This window comes from Lynx rufus, unplaced genomic scaffold (genome assembly GCF_022079265.1).
Source record: "Lynx rufus isolate CCGP_SWC_20201006 ecotype Redwood Valley unplaced genomic scaffold, mLynRuf1.p SCAF_15, whole genome shotgun sequence".
Lineage (NCBI taxonomy): Eukaryota > Metazoa > Chordata > Mammalia > Carnivora > Felidae > Lynx > Lynx rufus.
The window spans coordinates 8,742,208-8,755,635 of NW_025814829.1; the positions used below are offsets into that span (position 1 = coordinate 8,742,208).

General features: G+C 37.8%; 1 protein-coding gene across 1 annotated transcript in view; it reads left to right on the forward strand.

The window, feature by feature from the left end:
* Window positions 1-13,428, forward strand: part of GPATCH2 (G-patch domain containing 2) — a 176,448-nt gene that overhangs the window by 130,137 nt on the left and 32,883 nt on the right. The window contains exon 8 of the mRNA XM_047076559.1: window positions 3,894-3,964. Within this exon, the coding sequence (XP_046932515.1) occupies window positions 3,894-3,964 (71 nt within the window). The remainder of the gene's footprint in view (window positions 1-3,893; window positions 3,965-13,428) is intronic.

Genomic DNA, 13,428 nt, shown 5'->3' on the forward strand with positions numbered 1-13,428 from the left:
TTTTAAAAATCGTGCACCTTTCAGAAACCTCACGTTGTACTAGGTTTTGTGTTAATGAATTTTAACAGAATTCTTATGCGAGTCATTCTTTAATATACATCTGCAGGTCACTAATCAGGGAATTGTGTCTCCGTCTGGCCTAAGTCCAGCAATCTGAAAGTTGGAAGGTAAGAAGCACTTCGCACCATATTCAGAAGTTCTGTTATTAATCAGAGTTGACGTTGTCGAGTCAGAATCCTGAAAATTGACCTCACTTGTGACACTGATAGTAGTCCAAGGAAACAGAAGAATTATCAGTAAGGAGAGGGAGGAATTTCTCAAAAAACCCTGAGGATCTACTCTTACTTATTAGAGCTCAAGGACCCTGTGTCTTTTATCTTGAATTCATGACCTGATTCCGCCCCCTAGCCCACCCCACTCTTCCATCCGTTCTCTTGTTCTTTGGGGCGTAGCAGAAATGTGTTGAGAAGCTCTCAAATACAAATACATACTTTCTATTCTAATAACATTCTGGATTTTTTCATCTTTGCCCCTTAAAAGATCTAGACTCCCATATTCACTTATGAGATTCATGACCCATAGATCTGAGTTTATATTTTTTTATCTGAGTTTGATTTAAAAATGTTTTTAATGTTTATTTTTGACAGAGAAGAGAGACAGAGCACAAGCAGGGGAGGGGCAGAGAGAGAGGGAGACACAGAATCCAAAACAGGCTCCAGGCTCCGAGCTGTCAGCACAGAGCCCAATGCGGGGCTCGAACCCACAAACCACGAGATCGTGGCCTGAGCCAAAGCTTAACCCCACTGAGCCACCCAGGCACCCCTATCTGAGGTTGATTTTAAAGCTGCAAAAGATATACCCAGAATTAGAGTTGTGCTGATACAGTGAGAAAATTTGTGATGGCTTTTTAACATAGGAGTATTGTATTGAATAATTCCAGTGTGTGTCTCTTTTTATACACGAAGCCCATCAAAACTATACACTTGAGGAAGAAAAGAAATTCTCATATAAATCTCCTAGGAAGAGCTCTAACATCAGAGTTCACAGAAGGTGCTAGCTTGTTTAAGCTGATCCAGATGGTACCCCCTCTGAGAACTATCCAGACCTACTAGGACAGTCTAATATTTATTTGGGCCATTACTGTTGCATTTTCAAAACTGAACTGTAGGGGGCGCCTGGGTGGCGCAGTCGGTTAAGCGTCCGACTTCAGCCAGGTCACGATCTCGCGGTCCGGGAGTTCGAGCCCCGCGTCAGGCTCTGGGCTGATGGCTCAGAGCCTGGAGCCTGTTTCCGATTCTGTGTCTCCCTCTCTCTCTGCCCCTCCCCCGTTCATGCTCTGTCTCTCTCTGTCCAAAAAAAAAATAAATGTTAAAAAAAAAAATTAAAAAAAAAAACTGAACTGTAGCATTCTTTTCTTTTTTTTTTATATATATATGAAATTTATTGACAAATTGGTTTCCATACAACACCCAGTGCTCATCCCAAAAGGTGCCCTCCTCAATGCCCATCACCCACCCTCCCCTCCCTCCCACCCCCCATCAACCCTCAGTTTGTTCTCAGTTTTTAAGAGTCTCTTATGTAGCATTCTTTTCTTATTCCAGACTGTTGTGTTGGGGATTTTGAGTCCTTTGTTTTCACTGCTTTCACACCAATTTCAGGAACAGTGTGCACATATCTGTCTTTTATCTTAAAATTAGAAAAGTCAGTTAACTACTATTCATTTCAGGTGGAGGTAGAGATTTTATCATCTCACCTCTAGCTATCTGTGTCACAAATGTTGGTTTGTATATATATATTTTTAAAGGCACTAGACTTAGAAATGCCAAAGTAATTAATTATTTTTATTTTCAGAAACAATTTGGTTTTCATGGTACGAAGTGTTTCTAAATTGAAACACTTTCAGATTAATGGACTTAAGATAAATGGTTGTTGCCATTTTCTGTAAGTAGTAATAATGAGCTCTAGCTTCACTACCTATCAGATACCAGATCTCACTCCCTATATCTTTATCTCACTTATTCAATCATTCATTCATTCAACAAATATTTATTGAGCACTAAAAATGTTCCAGACATTGTGCTGGACCTTGGAGGTGCAAACACAATGCATAACGGAAGCCACGGGCCACAGGTGAGCAAGAATGTGGGACACACCCCAGTCTAACAGGCTCAGGGTGACCAGGATATGTAATTTCGAAAGCAGGGGGTTAGTGACCATCACCAGAGGAGAGGTGGGTGGAAGGATGGGTGAAATAGACCAGGGGATTAAGAGTAAGTACACTTAGCACAATGAGCACGTAGAATTGTCAAATCACTATATTGTACACCCGATACTAATATTTAACCTGCGTGGTAGCTGGAATTAAAGTTTTTAAAAAGAAGAAGTAAGAAGGTTAGGTTGGAAGTAGGAGGAAGCGTGATAAATTAGGAGTTTAGAAATGTAATCAAGTTATGAATGGCCATGGAAGCCTTGTACAAGACTTGGGGGTTTATCTGCAGAGAGTAATGTAGCCAGATCTAATTTTAGAATTACTGGCTGCAGTGTGGAGAATGAATTGGATGGGAGCGAGTCTGGAGTCAGGGAGGCCGCTGCAAGCAAGAGACAATGATAGTCTGGACTAGGAAGGTGGTAGTGGGGAAGGAAAGAAGTAGGTATTTAAGAGAGTTTTAAGATACACTTAGTTAAGACATTCCTGTTCTTGGTGATCTAATTAAGTTATATTCCTTCTCGAAGATGGCTATATGTCTTTATAACTGATTCTAAATAATGTCATTAAATAGTTCACAGCATTTTTTTATCAAAAGGTATTGATCCTGGTCAGACAATACCCACTGACACCCAGGTTCATTAATCATAATCATAATGGTAGCATTTGAACCACTTTCTCAGCACTTATGTTTTGGTCATGGTGCGAAGCATTTCGCATGGTTTATCTTGTTTAACATTCACAGTGGCCCTACAGGTAGATACTATTATTATCTCCCATTTTACGGATGGACGTGGAGGTTAAGTACTTGGCCTGAGATTACACAGTTTGTAAGTGGTAAATCTGTTGTTAAAACCTGGTAACTTGTTAGTTACTGGCACAGCTGGGATTAGAACGTAGACCTATCCTGCATTATTACTTCCAAGATTTCTGTTGTGTGTTAGGGTTCATTTCTAATATGCTATGCAACTTCTTTTTGGCCCAGCCTTGTGTATAATTATATTTCTGCATAAATAAGATAAGCTACAGTTTGAGTGAACACATAGTAAAGAGTATTGACTATTCTGTTTTTTTTTTTTCTTTCCAATTAGTTAGGGTAAAGCAAGTGTGAAAGGAAGTGGATGGTGAAGCATTTTGAGGAGGCGATCAAATACATATACATACTTTCTAATTATATATTTCCAAGCCAATAATTTCTTTGAAAAAGAATGTTTTAAGTGTGTTTCTTTACCATGTTAGGCCAGTAGATACAGAGAAAATAGTATTAGATCTTTTATGTCAGCATAAATGACAAAGTCTCAAAAAATTCACACTTGAACGCAATGGCAGAGGCCATTGGCAAGAGAGGTTATGTTCCTTTAACCAAGACAACTCCAGAGAACCAGGATTAGAGCTGAGTTCTAGAACCTCTGGTTGTGGACTGTAAATGAAGTGGCTGTAAGAGCGATTTTGCTGCCGGGAAAGCACTGGACTGCCAACTCTTACTAACAGTTTTACAAGAGTGGCCATGGCGTCCCTAGCAAAAATCACGGTCTTTGTTTTGAGAGAAACCAGTTGGGGGGGGGGGAGGAAGAAAAGCACTGCAAGTGAACAAATAGTGTCCCTTTGAATGAGAACTTTTTCTACTTAAAAATAATATAATGAAAATATTTTTGTTTCTACAACTTTGTCTTGACACTGTATGTAGCATCAGCTTCTGAGAGATAACCGAGCTGAAAGAGGACACAAGAAAAACTGTTCTGTGAAAACAGCCAGCAGGTAAGCAATTCAAAATCACTTCTATTTCTGATTATATGTCTCTCTCTCTCTCTCATTTTGTTTTGTTTTGTTTTGCATACCAATAGGAATGGGCTGAATTACAGTTGGGTTGACTCTGGTTCCAAAGAGTTTGAAATATTTTATGCATTGTTTATTAGAATATATTTCAAGATTACTAGTAATGAATAGAGAGACACCATTTTATTTCTATATTTTTTAAAGCTGGTAAAAAATAAAGAATGAAGTTTAAAAAGAAAAGAAAGTTTCTGTTTCTCATAACTAATGAATATTAGGTCAGGATTTACAATAATCATTTTATTTTTTAATTTAAAAAAGAAGAATTAGTCTTTTTCCCCAAACTTAAATGGTACTTAGACCTTCTGAGAAGCAACATGTGTTTTTATACTAATAATATATAGATGAATACATAGAAAATATGTTGTTTTTAAGATGTGCTTCTAGATTCTTGTTCATTTTATATTGCTGAGTCAGTGTTATTTTTTTCCCCTTTAACAGAATTATTATTATTCTCAGTTGATTGTTTCAGACGTACATTTTCAAATTTTGCATGTGGTGTTTCTGAAGACTTAATTTTTATTTAGATGAAAATGGCAATCGGAATATTGATCAGAACTACTGCCCTTAGATTTACACTTGCTCAAATTTTAACAGGATAACTGACCGCAGACCATTGCCTCCATGACTTCCCATTGCTAGTGCACTAGCTGCTGTGTTTAACTTTCCCAAGCAAGCAATACAGCTTTAAAGTACAACGTTGTACAAATTAAACTCAACTGAGAACCCACTAGCTTGCCGAATTTAGGCAGTCAAGAACTGTCAAACATGTAAGTTGACCATCAGTGATAGTCAAAGTAAAACCAATACACTTACCCCTAAGAATGTGAGATCCTAAAATTATAACCATAATCAGGATAAAATGTACATGTATCAATTATAAATAACTATGGATGAAATATTTATGGAAATAAAATGAGCAGGCAGCAGATCACTACTGGCATTAATAGGCAAAGTTTAATAAAAGCCAGATAATCATCAGAAATGAGAAATAGGATTATTAAAGAGGTAATCAGTGAAATGGAGATACGGCCACGAAATAGACCAGAATATAGCATAAAAACACAAGGAGTTGGAAAAATGAAAGAGTGGTTAAGAGACACAGAAAAAAGTCTAAGATCTGTTTAATCAGAGTCTTCGATAAAGAATATAAAAATGCTAAAAAAAAAGGGGGGGGGGAAGCATGATATTTAAAGAGATACTGGCTAAGAATTCCCCAAACTGACAAATGTTACAGATCCACAGCTGCACATACAGAAAGCACAACTAATACTAAGTGGAATAAATAAACATAAACCCATACCTAGTAGTATATGCTGTAGTACACCAAAAATAAGAGAAGATCTGAAAAGAATCCAGAAAGAAAGGATAAATTGTCTACTAAGGAATGCTAGCTCTCCATCAGATTTCTTGGTAGCAACAATGAAACTAGAACACAGTGGACTAAGGGAACGTAGATTGGCAACCTAGAAGAACATCTTTCCTGTGTGAACTTGAAGTAAACACCTTTTCAGATGTTCAAAAACGAAGGACATTTACTACCAACAGACCTTGGCTAGAAGAATTTTTAAAAGATGTGTTTCCAAAAAAGGATCTCCCAAGGAAAGTCTGAGATGCAAGAATGAATGCGGAGCCAATAAACTGGTAGAGATTTAGGTACATTTAAACAACCCTTGTCTGTATAAAGTGATAATAACAATGATGTGTGATTCATGAGGCTTTTCAAAAGACGATCTAAAATAGTGGGCATCAAGAGCATGTTAACCTGGCAGGAAGCAGATGAGTCGTTGCATGGGCATGGGACGAGGGCCAGGGAGGCACTGGAGAGAAGGTTACCAGAGGGCATAAAGAAACTGTTGGGGTGATGAGTATCTTTGTTGTCTCGACTGTGAGGATGGTTTCACATGTATATACCTACGTCAGAGCTTATCCAATTGTACATTTAACTGTGCATTTTGCTTATGTCAACTACACCTCAATAAAGATCTTCTCTAAGAAATTTTAAATCAAATCCCCCCTTGGCTTTCCATATCATTTCAAAGTCTTTATGTTGGCCATCAAGGCCATCTGCGATCAGGCCCAGCCCTTCGTTGCTTCCTCCCTGTCATCTTCTCCCACTTTACTTAGTCTTACTCTTCTACTCCTGCACGGTGGTCTTCATCCTGTTCCCCCAGCTTCCTGTTCCCCTAGCACATGGACCCCACTCAAGCCTCAGGGCCCTAGCCCGTGCTGTTTGTTCCCTCTCCCTGCAGCTATCTTTATAGCTTCCCATCTCCGTCAAGTCTGTCTCCTCAGTGTGAAAAAAGCTCTGTCCACGGGGACCATTAGACTCTGCTGAATCTGTCTCCTGATTGTCCCTGTTCCCCTTCTCTTTGAGCTTCATGAGGGCAGGACTTTGCTTTTCATACTGGTGTATCCCCAATACCAAAAACAATGCCTGACGCATGGACAATAAATATTCGTTACAGGGGCGCCTGGGTGGCTCAGTCGGTTAAGCGTCCGACTTCGGCTCAGGTCATGATCCCCTGGTTCATGGGTTCGAGCCCCTCGTTGGGCTGTGTGCTGACAGCTGAGAGCCTGGAGTCTGCTTGGATTCTCTGTCTCCCTCTCTCTGTCCCTCCCCCACTTGTGCTCTCTCTCTCTCTCTCTCTCTCTCTCTCAAAAATAAATAAATAAACTTAAAAAAATATATATGGAAGCAAGCTAAGAAGATGATGTAAAAAAATTATTCGTTACATAAAATACTTGTAGAATGAATTTAAAATTGAATGCGCAGCAGTAAAGTGCTCTGATTGAGTCCACGGAGGGGCCTCTACAGTTAGAGGGCCTGCCTTCTTGTTCCCACTTCTCCACTCACCAGCTGCGTGATCCTGAGCAAAATCCTTAACCTCTCTGTCCCTCAGTTTACTTATCTGTGAAACAGAGAAGATGGTAGTACCTGCCCCATAACATTGTTGTGAGAAATAGATGAGTCAGTGCATTTAAATAGATGAGTAATAGATGAGTAAGGCATTTAAAATGGAAGAGCTCAGATGTTAGCTTATTTACATGTATTTTTCCATGTTTCTTTCTTGAAGGCCATTTTCTTTCCAAGTGTGGTATTGTTACTTCCACATGCGTGTTTCCTAAGCACTTGTTAAATGTTATGTTTTTATTATGTTTTTCTTGTACCTAGTTTAGAATGTCAAATCATTCTATAAGACTTACAACAACGGACAGCAGGCCCGAGACCTGTCCTTCCCGGTTGTCCGAGTTTACCCTGCAGAAGAAAACACGTTCAACCCTTTTAGCCATTTTTTCTAGTATCAACCTAAATTACATGCTTATATTACTATTTCTTGAAGTTCTTAGTTTGATACTACCTACTGACTTCCTGCTGTATGCCTTACACATGCACACACATGCGCACATACACACACACACACACAGTATCTTCATTTCCTCTCTAGCAGCTATATCATAATCGTCCGACCAAATCAATATTCATTGTTTGCATTAATGTGATTATGTATGTAAATATTATTCATAGATGTATAATTTTCCTGTTGTCACAGAGATAGCTGTCTTGTTTTTCATTGCTTTGTTTTCTGTGTGCCTCACCCCAGTTCATCAACCACCACAAAGCAGTGTGGTTCCTCTCAGTTCTGTTTCGTGGTGGCATCCCTCTTGGAGCTGCTCATTTCTCAATCGATTCTGAACTGTTTGCCGTCTGGACCTGCTGCACAGCTGATATCCTGTGATCTCTCTTCTTACCGCCCTGGGGATTTCCCTCGACTCTCCGACATGGGATTTCCCTGTTCCCTGGGTCCCACGCCATGATTTCTCCTGAGCTTTCTGAGAAAGAGAACAGTCGTGGTTAAATCTGTGGGACTTTGTGTGTCTGAAAATCTGTTTATTCTAGTCTTACACTGATTGATTCAGCTGGTAATTGGATTCTGATTTGAGAACCATTTTTGCCCCAGGATTTTGAAGGCATTACTCTAGTGCCTGTAGTTCTCGATGGTTTCCATTTTCTCTGCTCTCTTGCGATTTGGATGTTGGAGTGCCCTCCAATGATCCTCCAATTTTTCTTAACTTCTCTTTTATATATTGTTGTCTTCAAAGATTTCTGGGCAATTTTATCAATGTTATATCCCAAACCTTTTATTGATTAAAAAAAAAAATTCCCTTACACTTTTCATTTCCAAGAGCTCACCTTGTTTCCTTGAACATTCATTTCATATATCCTCCGTGTCTTGTTTTGTGGATGCAGTATATTTTCTTGTGTTGCTAAGAGTAACATTTGTGCTCGGCACGGGGCAGTTTGTAAAGGTGAAATCAGCCCAAGGAGAGAAAGACTCACTCAAGTTTAATTTTTGTTACCAGTTTTATTAAGCGCAAGGCACAAAATTCTTCACCTTCCTTATTTATATGTGTTTTTTCTCCGTTTCTTTCTTGAAAGCCATTTTCTTTCTAGTATTTTTAATATCGTCTTGACTTTTCTTACCCCTTTTGGATGACTGACTGCACTTCCCTTTCTCAACTTGTGGAAAATATAAAGGTTAGAAGAGAGAACTGCAAGGCATTAAATCAATAAATTTTAGGATCATTTCCTCGCAAAACATAGCAGGCAGGTACGAAAAGATAAATGCACAAGTGGTCTGCCGTTAATGACTCAAAGCTGAGATTCTGAGGCAGGCTCCTTGGGTGGGCAGTCCTCGCGGATGCTCTGAATGAATCCAGGGCCGTGCAGTGATGGCTGTCGCCTGTGGGGTGTACTACCTCTCGCCCTCAGCTCCGCAGGAGAATATTCAAGACCTCCATAGAGGGGTATAATGCGATTCGGTAGTGTTCCAGGCATCCAGTTTACCCTATGTCTCTTTTTTTTTTTTTTTTTTTTTTTTTTTTTGGCCACATCCACTTTACTGTTCATCTAGGCTCTTTCAGTCGGTGATGGGCACAGGGCAATTGTGTCTCTTCCAACCCTGAGACTTCTTTTATGGCTAACAGTACCCAAGAGGTGACAACCTATCAAAGTCTCCTTTAAACAACCAACGTACTTCAATAATTCCAGTCAGTTCTCTCAGGAAGCCCTACCTCATCAGCAGTGGACTCTGTCACGGTATCCTGTGCTTCTTCCTCCCGAAAGGGCAGTGTTCCTCTGGGTTCCCCAACTGGCTTCTCACTCTTCACCCATCGCTCCCGAGCTTCAGCCGCCATCAGCAGTGCTCGGCATAACATGCCATTAATCATATCCACAGAGTTATTAATGAAATACGAATGTGTTTTCTTTGCTCCTGTGTTTGTTGTAAACATCGTTAACATTCTCCATCTTCTCAGTCATGATACTTAATGGGTCCTGGCATCAAACTTTGGACTCATTCTTAACATAGATATAATGTAAACTAACTTAAACTCAAATTATAAACAGAGGTATGATATAATCTCATTGATTCAAGCAATATTAGTGCCACTCATCTTCCTTTTAGTTTCCTGCTTCCATTTTTTATTCCCTGGGGGGAAGCCCTTATCCTGGAGCAGGTGTATCGACACTGAGTGGTGTGAAAATTTTTCACCATAACATTATCCTCTTATATTCATTTGCTGTGATCCACCAAGATTTTGCCTCGCAGTGCTTGAGGTTAATGGTTTCCTGTCTTGCATTCATCCGCGTTGTTTATATATTTTTGATTATTCCCATCTGACATTTCCGTGTCATTAGTCTGTGAGGTTTTATTTTCTAGCCGTCCTTCTATTTCTGAAGAGTTCTCTGTCCATTTTCATGGGGCACCTGGGTGGCTCCATCAACTAAGCATCTGACTCTTGGTTTTGGCCCATGTCATGATATCACGGTGCATGAGGTCGAGCCCCTCATTGGGCTCCGCGCTGACAGCAAGGAGCATGCTTGGGATACCCTTTCTCCCTCTCTCTCTCTAGCTTTCTCTGCCCCTCCTCCACTCATACTCTCTCTCAAAATAAATAAATAAACTTTAAAAAAGTTCTCTATCCATTTTCTTACTGTGGCATTTAGTCTTAAGTTTATTGTATATTATCCCTCATCTAACATTGAATGAGCATCTCAGAGTCTCTTCTTTGTGTTGTCATTTTTACATACCCTAAAACCTTTGAAAACACTAATAAAAACTTAGGGAAACACAAAATTCTTTTAAAAAATAAATACATGAAAGCAGACACAATTTTAATTTTTTAAAACCACTGCTTACTACCTATCACTGTCAATATTTAATAATTAACAGGCATAGTTTTTGAGTGGTCATTGCCTGCAGTAGATTGTTAGCCAAAATGAGACACACACTCACACATATTCACACTCATTCACACACTCAGCTCAACCTTGGGGGCAGTGCATCTAAGTGTTTTATAGAAACACTAGTGGCATCTAGATTTATTGCTTCAACCCATATCTTTCTCTTTAATTCCAGACTTGGTATCCAAGCCTTCCATTTTTTTATTTCATTAGTCAAATATAATTTTATACTTCTCAAAGTTAGAAAGTTCTTTTCCTCACCTCATTTAAAACTCCAATTAAATAATTTTCTTCTTCACCTCATTTAAAACTCCAATTAAATAATTTCATATTTTCATATTGTTTCTAAAGCTTCCCAAAGCAAAAGTTAGTAAAACATATATTAAGTGATGCCTGATACTAAATGATGTACCATTCTTGAAAATATCTTGCTTTTTTAAATACTTCTTTATGCTTATGATTAGTCTTTATTATTCTTTTTAAAAAAATGTAATGTTTATTTATTTTTGAGAGAGAGACAGAGAGACAGAACGCAAGCAGGGGAGGGGCAGAGAGAGAGAGGGAGTCACAGAATCGGAAGCAGGCTCCAGGCTCTGAGATGTCAGCACAGAGCTCGATGCAGGTCTCGAACTCATGAGCCTTCGACCTGTGAGATCATGAACTGAACCAAAGTTGTCTGCCCAACCGACTGAGCCACCCAGGTGCCCCTGTAATTCTAAGAATCCATACAAAAGGATTGATAGACAAAAATTATCAGCAATTTTATTGAATTATGTTGATCATATCAGGGACTTTCCTTTTAGATCTGGTATCTTTTTTTTCTTTATTCTGATTCTTTACTTACATGATTTTTGTCATTTATTCTTCTGAGGCACAAAGGACTAAATCATCCAACTGTCTGATATATAATTTGAAATTAAGTAAAAACATTCTTATTGTTATTATTAAATTCTACTTAATATCTTTAAATGCCTTTTAAAAACATGTGTTAATTCACTTTTACTTAGTTCTTAATAGCATTACATTATTTATTTACTTAGTGTCAAATAATTTTATAATCCCTGGATGCTGTTGTTCTATTTCTTATGTTAGCAGCTAATAGTGAGAAGAAAGAAATCAACCTTTTTTTTCTTTTCTGTCCTCTCCCCTGATTAGTAGTAAAGAGTCTCCTAACATGAAAATAATGACAATAGATTTTATCAGAAAAACAATAAATCCCATCACATTCTCTCTCTCTCACTCTCTCTCTCTCTCTCTCTCTCTCTGTCACACACACACACACACACACACACACACACACACACACACATTCATGTCAACTGTCTTCCATTAAGTTAGAAGAACATTCTTATTTACTTTAATACAGAGCATATTCATGTTTCCATGATGATACAGATCACTGTATTGTGTTCTAGCTGTAACAAATAGAATTATAGCTGTTCTTTATTTGATCTTCTAAAGATCCAGATATGTTCAAGGATTGGGTTTGCTCAGTCTTCCCCATCATGTCATCTGGTATTGGAGAAGGAGATCTAATTTGCAACAGATATAAAACTATTTGTCATTTTGCAGGTTTGCCAAAAATAAATGAAACTATTAATCCCTGCATTTTTGAGCAGCTGTTAATAAATTGGGACAGGATAACTGTTCATTAGAGTGCTAGTTAATGACGTGGACTATATTTATTCAGTGTGCTCTTCACAGAAATGTATCGACAAAATTAAATACGTTAACAAAAGTAAATGATGCTTTATTTTAACTTTTAGGATGAGAAGTTGCCTATCCTATGTTAACAAATCTAGGATTTTAAAACAAATCCTTCTTTGTCATATTAAATCAATGATTCAACACCATATTTTGAAGCAAGTTATATCACTCAGCATTTCAAGTTTGATGTACCTTACGTTTATATGTCCAAAATAATGGTTTGAAACTGCTTTTAAATACTAATTTTAAAAGTAAAATGTCTATTATGTTATCTTTTTTTTCTTTACAAACTAAAATTAACATTACATTTCATTGTTTTAAAAAAGTATACCCAATCTTCCACCTAGAAGTGTATTTCGGAATTGTTAATTCATTCATATGTATGCATGAATGAACAAGTAGAATTTTTTACGTATTCTCTTTAATAAGAATGTATACATTCCAAAATTGTTCAATTGGAATATATTTAATTGCATATGTGTTCTAATTTAAATTTTAATAGCTTTTAGGTATAGATATTTATAGTAGAATAATTGGAAATATACCACATATACAACATAAAATGATTTTTAAGGAATTTAATCCATTTTATGCTATATAGTCAAATTATTATATTGTGTTTAAAAAGGCACTATTCTTAAATTGCCAGTTCTCATGCCTCCTGTCCTTTTGGCATCTAGGAATTCTGACCTTCCTTGCCAAAATTTTACACTAATGATTATGGATAATTATTTTAAATTGTGATTATACTAAATAAAGTTACTTATCAGCCAATTAGAATTTTGAGAGATTGCTTTTCAGTGTAATATGAGTAATCCACACTGGTAAAAAAGGGATTTGCCATTTGGAAATATGTAATGTGTCCACTGTATGGTAAATAAAAAAGCAATCAAGTACTTCCCGGTGAAACATGCATGACAATGGCCCCTCTTTCTTGAAATCTGGTAGATCAATTGCATGATTTCAAATGACTAAAAGTATGTGCAGCCTCTCATCTCTAGAACAACAGTTGAATTTGGCCATGGTCACTAACAATGGAAAATAGCATGTGAAACCATTCCAGTGACCTGTAGCTGAAATAAATTTGTCTTGTGGAGTCCCGTTTCCTTCAGACAGGTGTCTGTTTCACAGTTGGCACTCTGCAAATTGGTCCTGTGATTAAATGGGCATGGGCACAAAACTAACCTTTAACTCCCAAAGATGGTTCCCCTAGGAAATGACGAAGATACAACCATTTGTATCTCTATTGCTGCATGGGTTATAACTTCATTACGAGGACATTTGAGGATCTGCTCATCCGATGTGTCTATGTGCCAGAATACAACCCAAAACAATAAGTATTCCTAGTTGATTAGTAAAAGAATTACTGTGAAGGTTAATATTTTAAATCAGCAATACCATAAACAACAGCTACTGCATCATAATCCGTACCTTA